The sequence below is a fragment of the Oncorhynchus nerka genome, linkage group LG16, assembly GCF_034236695.1.
Source record: "Oncorhynchus nerka isolate Pitt River linkage group LG16, Oner_Uvic_2.0, whole genome shotgun sequence".
Lineage (NCBI taxonomy): Eukaryota > Metazoa > Chordata > Actinopteri > Salmoniformes > Salmonidae > Oncorhynchus > Oncorhynchus nerka.
The window spans coordinates 19,942,845-19,967,433 of record NC_088411.1 but is presented as its reverse complement, the minus strand read 5'-3'; the positions used below and the strand labels follow the sequence as shown (position 1 = coordinate 19,967,433).

Below are 24,589 nucleotides of genomic sequence, written 5' to 3'. Positions count from 1 at the left end.
TCTATGAATCTCATTTTTGCCTTGGGGTGCTTTCTCACAGAGACCCTGTTTTGGCTGCAATAACTCACACATCTCTCAGACTGTTTCTTATAAGAGGCAGAGACTAGAAAAGAACTGTGGAACAATATTAAACCTTATAATGCATGTATATATTGCTAATCTGTAGTCCAGGACCCTATAAATGTAGTGGGGGAGAGGTCTTATAGCCCTTCTATTATTACAACATATGCATAATCAATTATTAAACTACATCAATCATTTGGTGCAGCCCCTATCATGACCCCATCAATTTATTCAAGTGCAGTCGCAAAAACCATCAAGCGCTATGATGAAACTGGCTCTCATGAGAACCACAACAGGAAAGGAAAACACAGTTACCTCTGCTGCAGATGATAAGTTTGTTAGAGTTACCAGCCTCAGAAATAGCAGCACAAATAAATGCTTCAGAGTTCAAGTAACAGACACATTAAACATCAACTGTTCAGAGGAAACTGTGTATCACTGCTGCAAAGAAACCACTACTAAAGGACACCAATAATAAGAGAGTTGCTTGGGCCAAGAAACACGGGCAATGGACATTAGAGCGATGGAAATCTGTCCTTTGGTCTGATGAGTTCAAATGACCGCTGTGTCTTTGTAAGATGCAGAGTAGGCGAACAGATGATCTCAGCATGTGTGGTTGTGGGGGAGAGTGACCAAGAAGGAGAGTGATGGAGTGCTGCATCTGATGACCTGGCCTCCACAATCACCGAACTCAACCCAATTGAGATGGTTTGGGATGAGTTGGACCGCAGAGTGACAGAAAAGCAGCCAAAAAGTGCTCAGCATATGTGGAAACTCCTTCAAGACTGTTGGAAAAGCATTCCAGGTGAAACTGGTTGAAAGAATGCCGAGAGTGTGCAAAGCTGCCATCAAGGCTACTTTGAAGAATCTCAAATAGAAAATATATATTCTGATTTGTTTAACACTTTTTTGTTTAAAATTCACCGATCAGCAGGACATTAACCTAAAACACAAGGCCAAATCTACACTGGAGTTGCTTACCAAGAAGACAGTGCCGTTTCTGAGTGGCTGAGTTACAGTTTTGATTTACATCTCCTTGAAAATCTATGGCAAGACTTTTGTCTAGCAATGATCAACAACCAATTTGACAGAGCTTGAAGAATTTTGAAAAGAATAATGGGCAAATATTGTACAATTCAGGTGTGCAAAGCTCTTAGAGACTTACCCAGAAAGACTCACAAGTTGTAATCGCTGCCAAAGGTGATTCTAACATGTATTGACTCAGGGGTTAAATATTTATTATATCAAGATAAAGTATATTAGTCTTTATTTTTCATATATATATATATATATATATATATATTGTTTTTTACAAATGTTACAATTTTTCTTCCACTTTGACATTACAGTGTATTTTGTGTAGATCGTTAACAAAAACAAATGTCAATTAAATCTATTTTAATCACAATTTTTAACACAACAAAATGTGGGAAAAGTCTAGGGGTATAAATACTTTCTGAAGGCACTGTACATATAAACACCAAATAGTACAAATAGTCTTCATCAGAATTAAAAAATTACGATTTTCTAAAAACTGCCTAGAACTGTATGTGCTTCCTCTCCTCTACTGGTAAATCCATGAGGGTCTTTCACTCTTTGGCATCAGCAATTCCCCCTGGAGTGATGGCGAAAGTGGCCTCGTTCTCAGGCATATCAGGACTGCAGGAGGTCATAGAAAAAATGAAGCTATGAGGAGGTAGATCTTTCTCCATAAGCAAGAAAAATCACATTTGACCACTTCTTTAGAAGGGGGGTTGTTATTACTAAGGAATAATGAGAACAACATATATTGAGTGAGTGAACTTTCAGACTAATTACCTGTCAAATATCTTGGCAATTCTCAACTCTCCGCGTCCTTTCCTCAAGCTGATTCGTGTGGTGGACGCATGCGCCAGGATGTGCCCTCCAATCGGCTTCTTGGGATCAGCTTGGAACCTGACAGAAACAAGAGAAACCCTCTGATCAGAACTCCAGGCCAAAACCTGTTAGAACTTTGGCCGAGTGAGTTGCTGACTTTCAGTCTAATTTCAAACCAATCACTATTTCCTACATCTAGTTACAGTCACTTACGTCATCCCAGCTCCAGGGTCTGCAGTCATCTGGTTGGTGACAAACACTGCAACGTTGTACTCTAGGGAGAGAGCAGAATACATGAATATCAATATGTCTACATCAATGAAAGGTTTACGCAAAAGTCAAGAGTGTTTTTGCCAGTTCTTCTGCTGCAGACTTAAATGCAGTTTGCATATATGTCTGCAAGAGAAGTTGCCAGACCTTCAGAGATCTTCTGCAGACGGGAGAGCATCTGGGCCAGCTTCTGTTGTCTCTCTGCCAGCTCCCCTCGGCCAGAGAAATCTACCCGGAACAGAGCCATGATGGAGTCTATGATCTGAGGGGAGAAAGGGAAAAGACGTAGAGACACAAGACATTATAAATGTGTATAAAACATAATGCATGATACCTGTCGGCATTAATTAAAGTGTTAACGAAAGATAGGTACAGTGATGGAAGTTGACAATATGAAAATATAACTATCATAAAACAAAGTGACATTGATTATCTTTTCTTTGCATTAATACCAGAAGTTTGAAGACGCCACCCTCCTCGTGGAATTTGGCTGCCACAAAATCCAACAGCTCCATCTGGTGTTCACCTGAAGTTGAAATCCAATTATGTATACAAGTACAAATGCCTAATCGTTTGTCCCACCCCACACACATGCGGAGACCTCACCTGGCTTAACTGGTGCCTCCGGACACGAAACCTCTCTCATTGTCACTCAACGCCTAGGTTTACCTCCACTGTACTCACATCCTACCATACCATTGTCTGAACATCATGCCCTGAATCTATTCTACCACACCCAGAAATCGGATCCTTTTATTCTGTCCCCAACGCACTAGACGCCCAGTTCTTTTAGCCTTTAGCCGTACCCTTATAAATCACCTCCTCTGTTCCTCTGGTGATGTAGAGATTAACCCAGGCCCTGTAGCCCCCAGTTCCACTCCTATTCCCCAGGCGCTATCATTTGTTGACTTCTGTAACCGTAAAAGCCTTGGTTTCATGCATGTTAACATCAGAAGCCTCCTCCCTAAGTTTGTTTTATTCACTGCTTTAGCACACTCCGTCAACCCAGATGTCCTAGCCGTGTCTGAATCCTGGCTTAGGAAGGCCACCAAAAATTCTGAAATTTCCATTCCCAACTACAACATTTTCCGCCAAGATAGAACTGCCAAACGGTGTGGAGTTGCAATCTAATCCAGAGATGGCCTGCAGAGTTCTATCATGCTATCCAGGTCTGTGCCCAAACAGTTCGAGCTTCTACTTTTAAAAACCCACCTTTCCAGAAATAAGTCTCTCACGGTTGCCGCTTGTTATAGACCACCCTCAGCCCCCATCTGTGCCCTGGACACCATATGTGAATTAATTGCCCCCCATTTATCTTCAGAGTTTGTACTGTTAGGTGACTTAAGCATTTAACACCCCAGCCGTCCTACAATCTAAGCTAGATGCCCTCAATCTCACACAAATTATCAAGGAACCTACCAGGTACAACCCTAAATCCGTAAACACTGGCACCCTCATAGATATCATTCTGACTACCCTACCCTCTAAATACACCTCTGCTGTCTTCAACCAGGATCTCAGTGATCACTGCCTCATTGTCTGCGTCCGTAATGGGTCCGCGGTCAAACGACCACCCCTCATCACTGTCAAACGCTCCCTAAAACACTTCAGCGAGCAGGCCTTTCTAATCGACCTGGCCCGGCTATCCTGGAAGAATATTGACCTCATTCCGTCAGTAGAGGATGCCTGGTTATTATTTTAAAGTGCTTTCCTCACCATCTTAAATAAGCATGCCCCATTCACTCCAGACTCGACTGCCCCTGACCTGCACAAAAACATCCTGTGGCGTACTACATTAGCATCGAATAGCCCCCGCGATATCCAACTTTTCAGGGAAGTTAGGAACCAATATACACAGGCAGTTAGGAAAGCAAAGACTAGCTTTTTCATGCAGAAATTTGCATCCTGTAGCACAAACTCAAAAAAGTTCTGGGACACTAAAGTCCATGGAGAATAAGAGCACCTCCTCCCAGCTGCCCACTGCACTGAGGCTAGAAAACACTGTCACCAAGATAAATCTACGATAATCGAGAATTTCAACAAGCATTTTTCTACGGCTGGCCATGCTTTCCACCTGGCTACCCCTACCCAGGTCAACAGCTCTGCACCCCCCACAGCAACTTGCCCAAGATCTCCCCTATTTCTCCTTCACACAAATCCAGATAGCTGATGTTCTGAAAGAGAAGCAAAATCTGGAACCCTACAAATCAGCTGGGCTAGACAATCTGGACCCTCTCTTTCTAAAATTATCCTCCGCAATTGTTGCAACCCCTATTACTAACCTGTTCAACCTCTCTTTCGTATCGTCTGAGATGCCTAAAGATTGGAAAGCTGGCGCGATCATCCCCCTCTTCAAAGGGGGAGACACTCTTGACCCAAACTGTTACAGACCTATATCTATCCTATCCTGCCTTTCTAAAGTCTTCGAAAGCCAAGTTAACAAACAGATCACCGACCATTTCGAATCCCACCGTACCTTCTCCGCTATGCAATCTGTTTTCCGAGCTCGTCATGGGTTCACCTCAGCCACGCTCAAGGTCCTAAACGATATCATAACCGCCATCGATAAAAAACAATACTGTGCAGCGGTATTCATCGACCTGGCCAAGGCTATTGACTCTGTCAATCACCGCATTCTTATCGGCAGACTCAACAGCCTTGGTTTCTCAAATGACTGCCTCGCCTGGTTCACCAACTACTTATCAGATAGAGTTCAGTGTATCAAATCAGAGGGCCTGTTGTCCGGACCTCTGGAAGTCTCTATGGGGGTGCCACAAGGTTCAAATCTCGGGCCGACTCTTTTCTCTGTTTACATCAATGATGTCGCTTTTGCTGCTGGTGATTCTCTGATCCACCTCTACGCAGACAACACCATTCTGTATACTTCTGGCCCTTCTTTAGACACTGTGTTAACAAACCTCTAGACGAGCTTCAATGCCATACCACACTCCTTCCGTGGACTCCAACTGCTCCAAAATGCGAGTAAAACTAAACAACCTCTTCAACCAATCCCTGCCCGCACCGGCCCGCCCGTCTAGCATCACTACTCTGGATGGTTCTGACTTAGAAAATGTGGACAACTACAAATACAGTTGGAGTCGGAAGTTTACATACACTTAGGTTAGAGTCATTAAAACTCATTTTTCCACCACTCAACAAATTTCTTGTTAACAAACTAGTTTTGGGAAGTTGGTTTGGACATCTACTTTGTGCATGACACAAGTTATTTTTCCAACTATTGTTTACAGACAGATTATTTAACTTATAATTCACTGTATCACAATAGTACGCAAGTATAAACGCCATGGGACCACGCAGCCATCATACCGCTCAAAAAGGAGACGCATTCTGTCTCCTAGAGTTGAACGTACTTTGGTGCAAAAAGTGCAAATCAATCCCAGAACAGCAAAGGACCTTCTGAAGATGCTGGAGGAAATAGGTACAAAAGTATCTGTATCCACAGTAAAACAAGTCCTACATTGACATATCCTGAAAGGCCACTCAGCAAGGAAGAAGCCACTGCACCAAAACCCCATAAAAAAAGTCAGACTACGGTTTGCAACTGCACATGGGGACAAAGATCGTAGTTTTTGGAGAAATGTCCTCTGGTCTGACGAAACAAAAATAGAACTGTTTGGCCATAATGACCATCGTTATGTTTGGAGGAAAAAGGGGGATTCTTGCAAGCCGAAGAACACCATCCCAACCGTGAAGCATGGGGGTGGCAGCATCATGTTGTGGGGGTGCTATGCTGCAGGAGGGACTGGTGTACTTCACAAAATAGATGGCATCATGAAAGAGGAAAATTATTTGGATATATTGAAGAAACATCTCAAGGCATCAGTCAGGAAGTTAAAGCTTGGTCGGCAAATGGGTCTTCCAAATGAACAATGACCCAAGCATACTTCCAAAGTTGTGGCAAAATGGTTTAAGGACAACAAAGTCAAGGTATTGGAGAGGCCATCACAAAGCCCTCACCTCAATCCTATAGAAACTTTGTGGGCAGAACTGAAAAAGCGTGTGCGAGCAAGGAGGCCTAGAAACCTGACTCAGTTACACCAGCTCTGTCAGGGGGAATGGGCTAAAATTCACCCAACCTATTGTGGGAAGCTTGTTGAAGGCTACCCGAAACATATGACCCAAGTTAAACAAGTTAAAGGCAATGCTACCAAATACTAATTGAGTGTATGTGAACTTCTGAACCACTGGGAATATGAAAGAAATAAAATATTAAATAAATCAAATCTCTCTACTATTATTCTGACATTTCACATTCTTAAAATAAAGTGGTGATCCTAACTGACCTAAGACAGTGGTTTTTTATTAGGATTAAATGTCAGAAATTGTGAAAAACTGAGTTTAAAGGTATTTGGCTAAGGTGTATGTAAACTTCTTACTTCAAATGTACCTAGGTGTCTGGTTAGACTGTAAACTCTCCTTCCAGACTCACATTAAGCATCTCCAATCCAAAATTAAATCTTGAAACGGCTTCCTATTACGCAACAAAGCATCCTTCACTCATTCTGCTAAACATACCCTCGTAAAACTGACTATCCTACCGATCCTTGACTTTGGTGATGTAATTTACAAGATAGCCTCCAACACTCTACTCAGCAATTTGGATGTAGTCTATCACAGTGCCATTCGTTCCGTCACCAAAGCCCCATATACTACCCACCACTGCGACCTGTATGCTCTCGTTGGCTGGCCCTCGCCTCATATTCATCGCCAAACCCACTGGCTCCAGGTCATCTAAGTCTTTGCTAGGTAAAGCCTCGCCTTGTCTCAGCTCACTCGTCACCATAGCAGCACCCACCAGTGGGACGCACTCCAGCAGGTATATTTCACTGTTCATCCCCAAAGCCAACTCCTCCTTTGGCTGCCTTTCCTTCCAGTTCTCTGTTGCCAATGACTGGAACGAATTGCAAGAATCACTGAAGCTGGAGTCTTATATTTCCCTCACTAACTTTAAGCATCAGCTGTCAGAGCAGCTTTACCGATCATTGCACCTGTATACAGCCCATCTGTAAATAGCCCACCCAACTACCTCATCCACATATTATTATTTTTGCTCCTTTGCACCCCAGTATCTCTACTTGCACATTCATCTTCTGCACATCTATCACTCCAGTGTTTAATTGCTAAATTTGAATTATTTCGCCACTATGGCCTATTTATTGCCTTACCTCCCTAATCTTACTACATTTGCACACACTGTATATAGATTTTTATATTGTGTTTTATACACGTTTGTCTATTTCATGTGTAACTCTGTAATGTGATTGTGTCGCACTGCTTTGCTTTATCTTGGCTAGGTCGCCGTTTTAAATGAGAACTTGTTCTCAGCTGGCCTGCCTGGTTAAATAAAGGTGAAATAAAAAAATAAAATGTATATCTAAGATTGTGAAACTGCTGTCCTCAGACAATATGTTCTCAGGTTTAGGCAGTAATGATGAGAGAGGTATTGTTTAATGACTTAGTTAGACGTCTTACTGGTGTAGGCTCGGGCGTATAACACATTGTCCAGCACAGCATCATGGTCAACATTGAACCTGTCTGCTATGTCCTTCAGTCTGTCTGGACGACTAGAGGGTCACATTAGGTTAAGGAAAACATAGGATTTCGTAAGAGACTAATGGCTGAGTTGTGAATAAAAACACTGATCCTCATAACCCTATATCCTACTTGCAAAGGTACAGGTGATTTCCCAGCTAACAACAAACGTTCTCACAACTTTAGAGAATGTTCCCTTAAGAGGCTCATTAACTATCGTTTTCATGGGAATGTTTCTGTGACGTGCAGGGAATGTTTCCAAGAAACCATTCCCTTAATGTTGAATAGAACTTACCCAGAACGTGGTTACCATGTTCTCAGAACTTAAGATACGAATGTTCTAGACACAATTCATGGGAACGTTGCAAGAACATTCATGTGTCCAGTTTCTGTAGGTTAAAATAAAATTCCATCAACGTCCCACCAAACATACACAGAACATGGTTGTCATGTTCTCAGAATATACAGTACCAGTCAAAAGTTGACACACCTACAAAAAATAATATTTGGACTATTCTCTACATTGTAGAATAATAGTGGACATCAAAACTACAGTGCCTTGCGAAAGTATTCGGCCCCCTTGAACTTTGCGACCTTTTGCCACATTTCAGGCTTCAAACATAAAGATATAAAACTGTATTTTTTTGTGAAGAATCAACAACAAGTGGGACACAATCATGAAGTGGAACGACATTTATTGCAAACCTGATAGAGACATACCCCAAGCGACTTACAGCTGTAATCGCAGCAAAAGGTGGCGCTACAAAGTATTAACTTAAGGGGGCTGAATAATTTTGCACGCCCAATTTTTCAGTTTTTGATTTGTTAAAAAAGTTTGAAATATCCAATAAATGTCGTTCCACTTCATGATTGTGTCCCACTTGTTGTTGATTCTTCACAAAAAAATACAGTTTTACATCTTTATGTTTGAAGCCTGAAATGTGGCAAAAGGTCGCAAAGTTCAAGGGGGCCGAATACTTTCGCAAGGCACTGTATGAAATAACACATATGGAATGATGTAGTAACCAAAACAGTGTTAAACAAATCTAAATATATTTTATATTTGAGATTCTTCAAAGTAGCCACCCTTTGCCTTGATAACAGCTTTGCACACAATAACCAATAATGACAAAGCGTAAACAGGTTTTGAGAATTTTATGGCAAATTTATTTTAAAAAATGGATTGGAGTCCACCTGTGGTAAATTCAATTGATTGGACATGATTTGGAAAGGCACACACCTGTCAATAAAACGTCTCATAGTTGTCAGTGCATGTCAGAGCAAAAACCAAGACACGAGGTCGGAGGAATTGTCCGTAGAACTCAGAGACAGGATTGTGTCGAGGCACAGATCTGGGGAAGGGTACAAAAAATGTCTGCAGCATTGAAGGTCCCCAAGAAAACAGTGGCCTCCATCATTCTTAAATAAAATAAGTTTGGAACCACCAAGACTCTCCCTAGAGCTGGCCACCCGGCCAAACTGAGAAATCGGAGAAGGGCTTTGGTCAGGGAGGTGACCAAGAATCCGATGGTCACTCCAGAGTTCCTCTGTGGAGATGGGCGAACCTTCCAAAAGGACAACCATCTCTGCAGCACTCCACCAATATGTCCTTTAGGGTAGAGTGGGGAGATGGAAGCGACTCTCTCAGTAAAAGGCACGACAGCCAGCTTGGAGTTTTCAATGAGACCATGAGAAAACAAGATTCTCTGGTCTAATGAAACCAAGATTGAACTATTTGGCCTGAATGCCAAGCGTCACATGTGGAGGAAACCTGGCACCATCCCTATGGTGAAGCATGGTGGTGACAGCATCATGCTGTGGGGATGTTTTTCAGCGGCAGAGACTGGGAGACTAGTCAGGTTCGAGGGAAAGATGAACGGAGCAAAGTACAGAGAGATCCTTGATGAAAACCTGCTCCAGAGTGCTCAGGACCTCAGATTGGGGCAAAGATTCACCTTCCAACAGGACAACGACCCTAAGCACACAGCCAAGACAACGCAGGAGTGGCTTCAGGACAAGTCTCTGAATGTCCTCGAGTGGCCCAGCCAGAGCCCGGACTTGAACCCGATCGAACATCTCTAGAGACCTGAAAATAGCTTTGCATTGACGCTCCCCATTCAGCCTGACAGTTTGAAATGATCTTCAGACAAGAATGTAAGAAACTCCTCAAATACAGGTGTGCCGAGCTTGTAGTGTCATACCCAAGAAGACTCAAGGCTGTAAACGCTGCCAAAGGTGCTTCAACAACTGAGTAATGGGTCTGAATACTTATGTAAATGTGATATTTAAGGGGTTTTTTTGTAATAAATTTGCTTTGCCACTATAGGGTATTGTGTGTAGATTGTTTTTGAATACTTTCCGAATGCACTGTATCTTAGCTACCTTAGTGTTAATTTTGCACGCTGACTAGCACCTATTGAGTTGCAATAGCTCAGATGCCAAAATCAACTGGAAGTATCTACAAAACAAGTTTTGAAGCCTAATATTTTTTCCTCAAGTTAATGTTCACATTTCACAAATTATTATTTTGATTCAAATTATTTGATTCACCGTGGTTGAACCCAATCCCAATTTATACAATGGTTAAGTGAGTTGTTTGTTTCGTCACTAAAATAATTGTTTCAATTAATCATATAAATCGCTCCCAAAAAGTTTAGCAACTTTGTATGGCCTTATTCGCGAGTGTCGGTGGAAACTTTTTGGGGACATGACTAAAACAATAATTGCTAATAATAGCTTAACTGTTAACTAAAGGGTACAATATATTCTTCATCTGGCTACCTAGTTATTCATCTGTTCTAAATCATATATTATAGGCCCATGAATGTTCTTGAACCTTCCTATAAAACGAGTCTACAATATTAATATTCTGAGAACATTGTAACCACGTTCTAGATAAATTCTGCTCGACTTTAACTGAATGTTCACCTAACACAGAATATATACGGGTAACATTACAAAAACATTCTCTCTCCCTGAATTATTAGCTGGGTTTATATTGATGCAAATCTGGCTTTATAGATTAGAGCTCAGATAAATTTGGATACAAGGTGTTCTCTGTGTCGATGAAGATGACTTTTCCTCCTGTGTAGCCATCCTCTCCAGGAAGTTGGGCTGTGACTGGAGAACAAGAGACAAGGACTAAATGACAAGAACCAACCATGGATATCTAAGTTTCTGAAAACTGACTTCCAGGACTGGAAAATCTGGGACTACCGAAAAGACCCTCAGCCATTCACTTACCACATAGTGTATGAGAGAGCTGAGTCTTGCCTGTCCGAAACTCTGAGGGATAAAAACTGTACTGTTAAAGTGTGATAAAAACATGTTTTATATTTGACCCAGGTCAGGTCTTATACATCATGAGCATGAGATTAATCTTATATTTGACTGATGGACAGTCAGAAACAGAGCTCACCTCCAAATGCCTCAGTGATTGCCATGCTCTCCATACCTCCCCCAAGTAGTTTACTGCAGAGCAGACCGACGGATGAAGAGGAAAAATAGGAGTACTGTATTATACCGTAATATGACTCAGGAAAATGTATTAATATGAAAGGTTGAGAATGTTGGGGCGAATCTTAACTCAAACTCCAGGCTTCCAGTCATGACGTGGAACACTTGTTTCCTCTTCGCACTATATTCAAATGCTGTCAGGAAACCATTGGTCTACAATGAACACAAGAGCAAATGAAAACATGTCAACTGAAGTTAACTTGATTCATGTCTTCCATAACTCATCCCCAAACCGAATCTTTAGGGACTTGATAATTAAACTAATCATGAGACACCAACGTCCTCTATGCTGAAGGTGTCTCAGCTGAGTCTCTCACCAGAATTTTCCCAGCAGCCTCTTTAATCTTGTCCACCTTTGCTTCTGAAAGGCCCTTGATGTTACACAGGGCTCTGCGTGTGGTCATCTGGATCCCCTTTACTGTGCAGATACCCACAGACTTCAGCTTCTTTAAATCTGCCATGTTCTGAATGGATGGAGGGTGGGATGGAAGGGGGGAAAGAAAGGGGTGGTGGTGGGAGAGAATAGAGAAAGTTTTTTTTTTTTTTACTTATTAGCTTTGAGGTGTAATCTTGAGTTTATCTACCATGACGAAGTTTCTTTAAAAACTCAAGGGTCAGGGCAGACTACTTTCCTAGACCTTGGTTTCAGATATACTCACAATTCCATGCTTCTGTAGGGTGTCTATGTCTTGGAAAAATGACTCCTGTTGGTAAAGAACATGACAAAAACGTGTTTGAAACTAAGTTGAGAAGTAAAATATTCTGCCACTGACTTAGGCTAGATGAAAGTAGTGTAGAAATTGAGTTACCACAACCAAACAATATATTAGCTAGCTATGTTATGAATGATTAACAATGAGTGACAGCTAACTTACTAGCTACAACAATCCATTCTACCTGGGGATAAAAATAACATGTACTGTATCTAGCTAGTAGTAGCTACGAGAATGCTAGTGGCAAACCAAACTGACAACCACAGCCAGGCTAGCAAGCAAGCTAACATTAGCTAGTTTAGGCAGGTTACCTCATCATCTTGATATCCGGCCTCATCCTCCACAACTTGATCCTCGGCGGCTTTCATTTTGATTAGCGCAATGTAGTTAGCTACTAGTAACGTTAGCTCTTGAACTAGATGTTTTTTGTTTTGTTTTGTTTCAGCGAGCTAGCTGCTAGCTAACGTTATAAGCTACCAGTTAATAAATTGGACAGAGGAAATAACATTTCTTGCGATGTCAGCAAGCGATCTGTTAGCTACCCAACGTCAGCTATAGCTCCTGAAAGATGTTATCAACATCTACAGAATGAGGTTGCTTCTTTCACTAACTTCACAACCCTGTAAAATGTTGCAAAGCTAATGATGACCTCATCAAGATGAAAAATTACTTGCCACCTGATTTCTTTTTGAGGTGGCGGGAATGTTTGACGCTCGTGCTGAAAGTTGAGAGCTGTCAATCATAAAAGTTACTCAAGAGAGGCTCTCCTCAGAAACAATCAAGTGAAATGTCAAACTGTACACGCAAGATGCTCTCATCAGCAACAATCAAGTGAAATGTCAAAATGTACAGGCGAGATGCTCTCATGCTCTCCTCAGCAACAATCTTTGGTAGTGACTGATCTTGATGCACAAAAGCCAGTCAATTTGTAGCATTTATCTGTAAGATACCTGTACTTTACTACAGTATACAAATGGAATGTCTCTGATAGAGAAGGAAAATAACCTACATGTAAATAAACAAGTGAAACGTAAAGAGGGCAAAGCAGCACGTTACATTTCCCTGCACCCATCTAGCATATATGATAATACAACTTTTTTTGTAATGTCCATTTCATTGGTGTTTTTATTCCTGCATTCAGGTTGAACACACAAGACAGAATTTGCTCGTTGCAAAGTTAAAAGAACATACATTCCAAAGTGACAATAGAAAAAAGTTACTGACATTCTCTCAGGCTTGACAGGACTATGTGTACATTGACATAATATCTTTAGAGTTATACCGTATGCAGGAAAGTGCTGTTTGAATCTTATCAAAATATACTTTTTGTGATGCTTTTTTTTATGGCTTTAATGCCCGCAAATGAAACAATGTCTCAAGCGACACGTGACATACATACTCTTATCACCAATGCTTTTGCAAAACCAGCACACTATAGATCTCAAGGACCAGCTGTGATTGTGAATATGACAGACATGACTGACATCATAGCTCTACCATGATTTTCCCACATACAAGTGGAATGAACACGTTCCCAAACCAAACACAGGTTACAACAGTTTCAAGGCCATATGTAGCTACAGACCCACATGAAGAAATTTTTTAAAATTCAGACCACACACCACTATTGGTAACCTCTTATAACCACAATAATATCCCAATTTCTTCAATTATCCATCTGATCCAAATCCCCTGGAACACATACATATTTATATCGCTATGTATTAAAAAAAAGAAAATTAAGTAAAAACAGTGCTCAGAAGAGTGTGCAGAAGTCTCTGCAGGATGTTGAGTAAGAGAGACAGCGAAAGGGACATTCGTTATTGCAACACCCATGAAGTGACATCACCCTCCTCTAATCTCCTTAAATGGACAATCCTGGATTTTGGAAGGAGCACATGTGCTGACCAGATGCAGCTTTGTATCCTCTTCTTTGTCTCTGTGTCTCTCTCTCTCTCTCCTTCCAAGTCTCCACTCTCCCTCATTGGTTGAAGCGCTAAGGTTGTCGGAGGGACATTGGTCACATTTTCACTGGAGCGGGAGGCATCAGCCCTGGCATCCCACCTGACATCCCTGCATTGGGGCCCAACAGGATCTACACAAGGAAGGGGCATTACAAAAACATTTGTTCATTGACAACATTGCAGATCCTAATGACTCCTAATGAAAGACTGATTTGCCCAATTCCAAATCCAACCCTTTTCACGTAGATCGAAAAGTATAGGATAGGTATACAGTGAGCACCAAAAGTATTGGGACAGTGACAATTTTGTTGATGTTTTGGCTCTGTACCTCCGCACTTTGGATTTGAAATTATACAATGACTATGAGGTTAAAGTGCATACTGTCATCTTTAATTTGAGGGTATTTACATCCACATTGGGTGAACGTTTTACAAATTACTGCACTTTTTGTACATAGCCCCCCCCATTTTAGGGGACCAAATGTATTGGGACAAATTCACTTAGGTGCATTAAAGTAGTCAAAAGTATAGTATTTGGTCCCATATTCCTAGCCTGCAATGATTACATCAAGCTTGTGACCCTACAAACTTGTTGGATGCTTTTGCTGTTTGTTTTGGTTTTGTTTAAGATTATTTTGTGCCCAATAGAAATTCATGGTAAATAAAATAGTGTCATGAGTCACTTTTATTGTAAATAAGAATAGAATATGTTTCTAAACAAAACTACATTTATGTGGATGCTACCAGTATTACGAATAATCTTGAATGAATCGTGAATAATGATGAGTGAGAACGTTAGAGGCATAAATATCATAACCAGCCCAAACATGCTAACCACCCATTATTGTAATGATGAGAGGTTAGCATGTTTTGGGGGTATGATACTTGTGTGTCTAACTTTCTCACTCATTATTATTCACGATTCACTCACTATCCATAATCATGGTGCTGTGTCACGGTCCCATTACTTTTGGAGTTCACTGTAGCTATATGATTATATCTCCACCTTGCTGTCTGATATGCTAGACAATTTGTGTGTACTTTTGGCCATATTGCATTTTTTTCTTCAGACATAAACAAGAGCCAAGACCATAATAGTAGGGCCTAGGTTGTGTATTTGGAACTGAACATCATCTGTCAGTGGGATAGTACAGTACCTGTCTCTGCTGCTGTAGCTGCTGCTGCTCCAGCTGTAGTCTCTCAGTCTCAAACACCACCGGAAGGACCAGGATCATGAACGAGGTAGTGCCCACCCACAGGGCAGCGCGGGAGAAACTAATAAACACAGAGGCAGGAGGGGAGATGGAAAGGTGGGGGTAAAATAACAAAACAGACGTGGAGAGAGAGAACTGGAGTAGATAATAAACACAGAGATGGCCTAACTGATTGTCCTTGGCAAGATCAGGGGCAGGCAGGGAAAACAGTCCTTGGAATACAGAGGAGCAGTTCAGAACTGGGAATGCAATATAGTGCTCCATCCACACACAGCTCCGTCCTCATTGTCTGTGTGTATTGTGAAGATTAGCCCAATAATGGACTAAAGGAGCCTAACGTTAATCGTTATAGTCCAAGGACCTTACATTTTCTGTTTAGAGGCAAATTATCTAATCCCCCTAAACGTGAATCGATTTTCAATTGCTATCATATCACATGAAAATAATTTCACAAATGCAAAATATACACTTACTGTTATAACACAGTTGGAGCTGACAGTATTTCTCACGTTTGTGGCGTCTGTCTTCTGTTTACACACAGGTGTTTGGATATGCAAATAGCTCATTAGTACAGGTATTTGGACTGTCTTCCGTCTGTTTTCCGTAAACAAGTGCTGTAACATGGAAATTTGGCCATGTTGGACCCCTAACCCCATAAAGGTGTAGTAATTTCACCTTTTATTCCTATTATTATTTCTTGCTGATATGAAAAATACTTTTCTTATGTTTCTCAACCATACCGCAAGCGATGCGTGTCAACATTTAGGGCAAGCATCGGCACACATTACAAAACTACCCCAGACACTATCGTCAATAGGCACTAAAGGTAGTTAGCGTCTATGAATGGGGTAGATGAAGATCTAAAACGAGAGGTCTACTCTAAGGCTGCTGATACACCCAGAGCAGCAACAGCAGTTTTTAGGAGAACATTTACCTGTACAGCTTCTTGGCCACAGTGACTGAGCCCGATGCGGTCACCTCAGCCGCAGAGCGCAGTGTATCAGGGAACATCTCAGTCAAACCCCACAGCCTCTCCATAATAGTCTCATCCGGCTGAGGGAAGGGAGACACAAGGAAGTTACTACAACACAGATAACATGGTTATTTTAGACCCAATAAAAGAATGGAGGTACAGTAAATGACCAAAAGTATGAGGATACCTGCTCGTCGAACATCTCAATCCAAAATCACGGGCATTAATATGGAGTTAGTCCCCTCCTTTGCTGCTGTAACAACCTCCACTCTTCCGGGAAGGCTTTCCACTAGGTACACTAGTGTTATGGAAAATTTGTTACAACAGCTCATCCCAAATTCTGCCACCAAACTAGGTAGACAGCCACAAGAGCATTAGTGAGGTCGGGCAATGATGTTGGGCGATTAGGCCTGGCTCGCAGTCGCCGTTCCAATTCATCCCAAAGGTGTTCGATGGGGTTGAGGTAAGGGCTTTGTGCAGGCTAGTCAAGTTCTTCCACAACGATCTCGACAAATCATTTCTGTATGGACCTTGCTTTGCGCACCTGGGCATTGTCATGCTGGAACGGGAAAGGGCCTTCCCAAAATGTTGCCACAAAGTTGAATGCACAGAATTGTCTAGAATGTCATTATAGGCTGTAGCATTAACATTTCCCTTTACTGGAACTAAGGGGCCCAGCCCAAACCATGGAAAACAGCCCCAGACCATTATTCCTCCAACCACCAAACTTTACAGTTGGCACTACGCATTCGGGCAGGTAGAGTTCTACTGGCATCTGCCAAACCCAGATTCCTCCGTCGGACTGCCAGATAATATAACGTGATCCATTTCTCCAGAGAATGTTTTTCCACTGTTCCAGAGTCCAATGGCGGTGAGCTGGATGCAGCTGAAATATCCGAATCCACTCATTTGAAGGGGTGTCCACATACTATACATTATATATACAAAAGTAACTACATGCATTAAGTATTTTAATGTCTCAAAAGTAACCAGTTCTGTTGGGGTACTAGTTAGTACTGTAAACTACAGATTACTGAATGACACATGACCGTTTAGACAATTCCTACAAGGTACCCACACAATGAAACATTATTTTATTTGATTACATTTACAGTAGAGTCAATTACAGTACAGATACATGTAAAACAGAAATTATAGCTGTACATGTGAAAGTTAGCTAGCTAGCTACCACGCTAACGTTAGCAAACAAGCTAGCAATTACTCGCATGACGAATGACCCTGAGTAGTTACAGCTAGCTAGCTAGTCAAATAGGCATACCACTCAAGTGAAACTGTACGTATGATCGTGCATGACTGTTATGGGGTGACATGTGTCAAGTTTCCATTCATCTTTACCTCTTCATCTTCATCTTCGTCAATCTCGCCTTCTGGGGGACGGGTCTCGACTGGGCCTGCAGCCGGTGATAGCTCTTCGATTCCAGCCATGGAAAACTGTTCTCGCGCCGCTTACCAGCCGGTGTGTTTAGCTAATTTAAAATGTACCTCAATTGGTGGAAGGGCAAATCAGTATTTTAATGTTTTATCGTGGAATTATTGCATTGGCCCCGACTTGCATAAATATTGGACCCAAAAGGTGAGCATTGGTCCTGCGACAATCTGAGGTCACTCGGTTAAAAGCTACATGTGCGTTGGATGACGGCAAAAATGGTTACTTGCCTGGCTAGCTAAAATAAATTGCGCCCTCTGTTGTACGAGAGGTCTAACCAGTGTGTTTCGGGATTGAACAAAAAACGATAAAAAATATATATATATGTTATGAAGATAGTTTATAGTATTTCTGTATTCGAAATTGTGGTCTTTGGGCTAGTAATCCACTATAAGAACAGCCTCAACATTTTTGATTTCCAAATGCAATCTATTCGTAAGGAGTCAGAATCTCCCCTTTCTATAAGCATTATTGGAATTTCAGGTTGTTGCTTTTTATTTAACTTTTATAAACATGAAAGTCATTTTCACTAACATTCACTGAGTGAGCAAGAAGCAAATGCAGCTGACTATTCCTTTGGAATGTCATTCTTCCCTAATCTATTTTCCTTTTCCATGCAGTGCCTTTCAACATCAATAAGGATAGGAAAGGAGAGGCAGGTCTTCATCATGGAAAAGTTTGGGACGCAGGGAATCCTTATTGTTTACATCCTTCCATCTCGTACGCTGGGGGCGGGCGGATCCACCCTCATTCTTTAGTGTTCACGTCATTGTAACGGTGTTTTTTGTGAATGAAAGAATCCAACCCCACAGAACAGAGTAATTCCGGGAAAAGGCGAACTGACATTTTGTCGCTTGACTCGCTTCGACTTGAACACAGTATTTGACGTTTCTCCGTGTTTTAAAAACATTTGTTTATACAATTGTGTTGACAACTGAAGGACTGGCAGCTGGTACTCTCCAACGACATAGCCAAGGACAAGTAAGTAGGCAGCTGTTTGCTTTTCTGGTTAGCCACCTAGCATTGGCTAATCCATGTTGCTGGCTAATGTGCTAGCTAGAGTACTAGCTAACGTTAGCATGTTGTTTAGTTAGCCTTGCGAAATTGTTACAATTTGGCAACAAAGACACGACCACATTCACTATTTACATATCTTAGATCCGTGTCAAGTATTATACTCGATATTTGATGTTCTGTTTAAAATTGTGTAGGTTCTCATAAAATTAACGTTTTCAACGTTGCTAAAAGAAATGGGTGGCCACCTGCGCACTTGCAATGGCCGTGTGTTTACTATCGCATCGAGTTAGCGTAGCATGGCGCACCTAGCTCGCCAGCTCCCTTCCGTATAAGGAAATGGGTGGATTGTTATTGAGAATTAAATGTTTAGGTAGGCAGGCATCTTTAATTCCGGTAATAACGAAAGTCGGTTTATGAAACAACAATATATTTTGAACGGTAAATATAGCTTTGTGTTTCTGCTTCTCAGCTAGTTTTTAATTATGTATTGAAACGTCATTTGGTCGAGATCTAACGTCAGCACTGTGTTGTGTTACAACACTATTATTAGGCACAAAATACTGCTTTAAATTGAGAATTTGAGGAAACATGTATGTTAAATATTTAATGGAGTTTTTTTTTACAAACTGCATGAAAGAGAGTGATTGTAGTCGCGCGTAAGACACTAGCGGTGCACAGCTTATTGCTGAATCACTATGACTTTATGAAATGGTCATATCGGTTTACAACGGCGCCTCGTGGTAGGACAGTCGTTGAGTATACAGTCACTTCCCACGCATTTCAGAAAACGGTAAGGTCAAGGATCCACCGAAAGCAAACTCAGTCTTTCTTTAGGTTTAGAACAATCATTATTATCAGGTTTAGACTAGACAATGTAAGGTTGTGAGTGATTATGACAACATGGTGAGGATAGCTTACATCAAAGACAAGAATAATTGAAAAAGTAACACTCAAAACACGGATGCCATTTGTCATGAATAGATAAGATATTAGAATGTTTAAAAAATATCCTCAGAAATCCGAGTTTCACATGCAAGAGTACAACCAAGCCAGCCTCCAATAAACCTTGCTTTGAGCATTTGGAAAAGCACTATGTCCAACCCATTAGGTTATTACTGTATTATTACCAATGTTTTGGCGAGGCCAGTTCTGCTATGAGTGTTAGGAAGAAGTGGTTACTAGTGTTTGAGGGGAACGCCTGCTTTGAGCAATGTGGGATGGGCACATGATAGGCCTAACTTCCCTTCACGATTCCAGCTGGGAGAACTTTCAAAAATTGTGGCATGTTTTTTTTCTTATTTATTTTTTTCCAAAAGAAAATCTTCAGTCCAAGATTGAATATCTTTATATCCTACTATACCAAGCAGTATATGGGGGAAATAATATTTCTCAAGTGCTTCAACTTCATTGAATGGCCTTTCTCTCACTCCCTTTCTTGTAGATCGTCTGTAAAATCAGTGTTTACTGGTGTCGGAGACAGAGATTAAAGCCAGACCATGACGTCAGAAAGAAGCAGCAAAGCCCTGAAGGTAGAATTACAAAACATTTAAGTTGGGAGTTTATTCAATTTGAAATTTTACACATACTTTGCAAAGAAAATGGTCAAACTCTCCATCCCTCTCCAGGTGAAGCGGGAGTGTGGTGAGAATGTTCCGGTGTTGTCGGACAGCGAGCTCATGTCCTTGTCTGTACGGGAGCTCAACCTCCACCTACGGGGTCTATCCCGCGAGGAGGTCCAGAAGCTCAAGCAGCGCCGGCGCACCCTGAAGAACCGTGGCTACGCGGCCAGCTGCCGGGTGAAGCGCGTGTCCCAGCGTGAGGCCCTGGAGCAGCAGAAAAAGGAGCTCCAGAGGGAGGTGGAGAGGCTGGGTGTGGAGAACGCTGGGATGAGGAGAGAGCTGGAGGGCCTGGGGGCCAGGCTGGCTGCCCTGCAGAGGTTCGCCCGTGGGTTAGAGTCTGGAGGAGGTAACATCCTGGCTACGGCCCCACGCCTGAACACAGCCTCGGTCATTACCATAGTGAAGACCCCGCCACAGGCCCACGTCCAAAGAGAGCAGGGGGGCTCCTAGGAGGAACCGATCGGGCTGGGGAGGGACTCATGCACTCACATACTCTCATATAGACACACACACACACAGGCAGACACATGGAGAGCGCAGGAGGATTGGAGGAACACAGACAAATAGGCACTTATGAAACTCACGCGCTTAGGATGATACACATACACTCGCACACCAGGGTTTCCGTTAGGAAAATGTGACGCCAGACCTTTGAACGGCAGTGTTTTAATTTCCCGGACATTTAAGATGTTTACCGGACTCATATGTATTGGGTGTGTAACCTGATTAGGGCGTCCACCCACGGTGCTCAGAATGACAAATCACATTTCGATTATGGTTATTCTTCTTAACGGGACATGGAACTCGGGGGTGCAACGATGTGAATACTTCTTACCGAATTCCGATGCGCAATTGTAAGATGTTAGAATAACTGTCCACATTTACTTTTCCTCAGCCAACAAGATGAGTAATGAACATAGCCTATGTCAATCTAGCCTATTCCAACATAGCCTATTCCAAACAGACTGGGACAGTTGTGGGACGATATAACCAGTAGGCCTAGTTTACATCCCAATTTTTAAAGCAATGAGGCTCATGCAACAGATCTGAAAGTTTAGCTTAAAATGTTCATAAGCAAATTTCTTCACATTATAAGCACAGAAATTCCACACAAGGCAGTAGGCTATGTGCGAATGTTCGTTCCATAATACAATTGTTAGGAAAAAATAGTTGTCAAAAGCACACCACACATGCGAGCGGTTTCATGAGACAGAGTTGAAAATATCTGTTAGAAATTTAGAAAGAGTGGACCTCTAAAGGTGCAACAACTAGCATGGGCTGCTTATATGACTAGGATTGTGCCTTTCGGCTACTGGACAATGAAAGATGGTTGATCTGAAAACCAGTAGAACATGAGAAATAGGCTACTGGTTTCAATAGAATATGGAAGTCTTTAGAAAATAATTGCCTGCGCGTTTGGTTGGATTTTGGCTAGGCTACTTTGAAGCAAGGTAAGACATGCCTCATAATGTGTAGTTAAATGTTCCGGTTTCAAACAATTAAGTATATATTTTCAAAATACATACTGCCTCCTGCTCATTGCAAATTGGTGTGTTGACTAGCTGAAGCCTGCCTAGTTGCCTATGCACTTGAATGGCGAATGGGAAGTGCGCTTCAATTAACAGTTGATAAATAAAAATAGTAGCTCTTTTTAATCATGACCATCAAAACTGTTTTTAACACAAGATTACATATAGAATTGTTGTGCAGTGATTGGGCTTATAGTAGCACGTTTCACTCCAGCAGCAACAAACAAGCTGTTTGATGAGCTGTAGAAGCAGCTCTTGCTCTACATCGACTGGTATTTCAATCAATAAATAGGCTAAAATGCATTTTCACAATGCGATTTTCCTTCTTCTCCAGGACAATAGGCCAGCGGCAATTTTAGTTATCGGCCAAAAGCCGGCTATTACCGGCTAACGGAAACCCTGTCACAAACACACACACACACAAATAAGGTGTTCAGTCAGTGACAAATACTCACTCTAAACCCAGCCATCACACATACAGACTCATACAGATGTGCAGTTGAGGAAACATGACTGCTGACGAGTCCGGCTGAGGCACGACAGGCGTGCAAAACAGGGACATAAGACAACACCCCTCGACAAAGCCAGTCTTGCTGCTGGTGCTCTCTGATACTGCTACTCAACAGGCTGAGCCGGCTAGCGCTCTGCCTTCTAGCATGGCATCTAGCCCCGCTACACAATGTCTGGGTTAATCAGACTCTTCCGCAGCTTCTTCCAATGCAAGCTTTACGTTTTAAACGGCATCACAATTGACATCTGTACATGTCTTGGAGTGTTTTTCATCTGTACTCTTGTGTGTCGATACTATTGTGCTTCACTGTGTTGCCGTTTGTAGTGGCTACATGGGTGTATTTCAACTGCACAGTGCACATTTTGGTTTGTTATAAACGGCTTTGGTTGTAGTTGGTTATTGCTGGAAACAGTTGAAAAATCCACATCTCGTAGAATACTATGTCAATGCAAAAATCTATTGATACATTCCTTTATATTATTTTGTAATGTTTATACAAGAGACAAATGTTTGAGCGAACATTTATTCAGAGGTATTTTATTTGTATTTAAAGAATAGATATTACAAAAGCTAATGAGTGCTGTGGTGTAATGTATGTTTCAAATACCTGCGTATGACTAGTTTGGGGAAATTCTCACGTCTAATTGTTGTACTGAGTGTGTGACGATTATTTGTGTAATGTTTAACTGTCGTAATGAGCTGTTTAGATATGCTAAAAGCCGATGGTCATGTTGCTGTAAGATGATTTTAGTATGCGTGTACACCATATTTGTACTAATTTCATAGTGAGTCGAGTGGCTTGTTGTAGGGATATTATTTTTCTATCAAGTACCAAGGTGATGATACGTATTGTTATTTATGATACATTTTATTTCACCTTTGTTTTCTGAAATGGCTCGAGAGGGAGAGTAACACTGTAAGGAGAAAGAACGAAGGAAAAGAATGATAAAGGAATAAAAGAATGAGGCAGAGATGAAAGGGATAACAGGATATGAAGGAAAGATGTGGTGGTAGAAGAGGATTTGGGAGGTGAATGAGGAAGGAGAAGAGGACCGATATGAGGTGGTGCTTAATTCAATTGAAAACCTTGTAACATCCATGATTTATCAATAAACCCCTGCTGACTCTTATTAGACTGGGGTTGACTTAATGTTTGGAAAGTAATAGCAATATGATTTAAATTGTCAATAGTGACATTGTGTTGATTACTTCTGTAAGATATATTTAGCTATCTGCTCAATATCAATGTCGCATAGCATTTATCCTCAGTAATATCTAATGTCTCATCTAAGATTATTGTCAAATTGTGCTGGATGTTTTGTTATACCGCAAAACAAAAATGGTCTTTGTATTTATTACATGTATTTTTTCTATGGTGAAAATTAAGTACATTGTCTATTTTATATATTAATAATTGAAATAAATGTTGTATATATTGTACATAAAATGGTGTGATTTATCATTTATACTGTATACAGTGCATTTGGAAAGTATTCAGACCCCTTGATTTTTCCTACTTATGTTACAGCCTTCTAAAATGGATTAAATATTTGTCCTCAATCTACACACAATACCCAATAATCAAAGCGCAAAAAGAGCTCAGGTGCATCCTGTTTCCATTGATCATCCTTGATGTTTCTGCAACTTGATTGGAGTCCACCTGTTGTAAATTCAATTGACTGGACATTTGGAAAGGCACACACCTGTATATATTAGGTCCCACATTTGACAGTGCATGTCAGCAAAAACCAAGCCATGAGGTCGAAGGAATTGTCCGTAGAGCTCTGAGATAGGATTGTGTCGAGGCACAGATCTGGGGAAGGATACCAAAACATTTCTGCAGCATTGAAGGTCCCCAAGAACACAGTGACCTCGATCATTCTTAAATGGAAGAAGTTTGGAACCACCAACTCTTCCTAGAGCTGGCCGCCCAGCCAAACTGAGCCATTGGGGGAGAAGGGCCTGGTGTTCACTGAGTTTCATAAGTGCCTACTTCCTCTGTGGAGATGGGAGAACCTTCCAGAAAGACAACAATCTCTGCAACACCACCAATCAGGCCTATATGGTAGAGTTGCCTGACAGAAGCCACTCCTCAGTGAAAAGCACATGACAGCCCACTTGGGGTATGCCAAAAAGCATCTAAAAAGGACTCTGACCATGAGAAACGATTATCTGTTCTGATGAAACCAAGATTTAACTGGCCTGAATTCCAAGCGTCATGTCTGGAGGAAACCTGGCACCATCACTTTTTTAAATTCACCTTTATTTAACCAGGTAGGCCAGTTGAGAACAAGTTCTCATTTACAACTGCGACCTGGCCAAGATCAAGCAAAGCAGTGCTACA

At 41.5% G+C, this 24,589-nt stretch overlaps 3 protein-coding genes across 6 annotated transcripts; 1 reads left to right on the top strand and 2 right to left on the bottom strand.

The window, feature by feature from the left end:
• Positions 1-1,446: 1,446 nt before the first annotated feature.
• dmc1 (DNA meiotic recombinase 1) lies at positions 1,447-12,687 on the bottom strand. 2 transcript variants are annotated; one of them, XM_029685020.2, is made up of 13 exons: positions 12,284-12,687; positions 11,919-11,963; positions 11,577-11,723; positions 11,330-11,412; positions 11,162-11,214; positions 10,987-11,028; positions 10,791-10,863; positions 7,684-7,775; positions 2,643-2,716; positions 2,338-2,452; positions 2,134-2,194; positions 1,882-1,998; positions 1,447-1,722 (listed from the first exon to the last, which is right to left on the bottom strand). In XM_029685020.2, exons 1-13 carry the CDS (start codon positions 12,338-12,340, stop codon positions 1,653-1,655), a joined length of 1,029 nt encoding a protein of 342 aa, XP_029540880.1. In that variant the 5' UTR covers positions 12,341-12,687; the 3' UTR covers positions 1,447-1,652. The 2 variants fall into 2 exon arrangements, with proteins under 2 accessions (XP_029540880.1, XP_029540881.1); XM_029685021.2 differs by lacking the exon at positions 12,284-12,687 and adding an exon at positions 12,135-12,219.
• Positions 12,688-12,893: 206 nt separating this feature from the next.
• On the bottom strand, positions 12,894-17,788 carry LOC115144190 (mitochondrial import receptor subunit TOM22 homolog). Its single transcript, XM_029685025.2, has 4 exons — positions 17,479-17,788; positions 16,084-16,202; positions 15,093-15,210; positions 12,894-14,067 (listed from the first exon to the last, which is right to left on the bottom strand). The coding sequence occupies exons 1-4, from the start codon at positions 17,566-17,568 to the stop codon at positions 13,993-13,995; spliced, it is 402 nt and encodes a 133-aa protein (XP_029540885.1). The 5' UTR covers positions 17,569-17,788; the 3' UTR covers positions 12,894-13,992.
• A 466-nt stretch (positions 17,789-18,254) lies between these two features.
• On the top strand, positions 18,255-23,692 carry maff (v-maf avian musculoaponeurotic fibrosarcoma oncogene homolog F). 3 transcript variants are annotated; one of them, XM_029685022.2, is made up of 3 exons: positions 18,255-18,550; positions 20,028-20,115; positions 20,212-23,692. In XM_029685022.2, the coding sequence occupies exons 2-3, from the start codon at positions 20,083-20,085 to the stop codon at positions 20,653-20,655; spliced, it is 477 nt and encodes a 158-aa protein (XP_029540882.1). In that variant the 5' UTR covers positions 18,255-18,550; positions 20,028-20,082; the 3' UTR covers positions 20,656-23,692. The 3 variants fall into 3 exon arrangements, with proteins under 3 accessions (XP_029540882.1, XP_029540883.1, XP_029540884.1); XM_029685023.2 differs by lacking the exon at positions 18,255-18,550 and adding an exon at positions 18,587-19,024; XM_029685024.2 differs by lacking the exon at positions 18,255-18,550 and adding an exon at positions 19,056-19,376.
• The last annotated feature ends 897 nt before the right edge of the window (positions 23,693-24,589 follow it).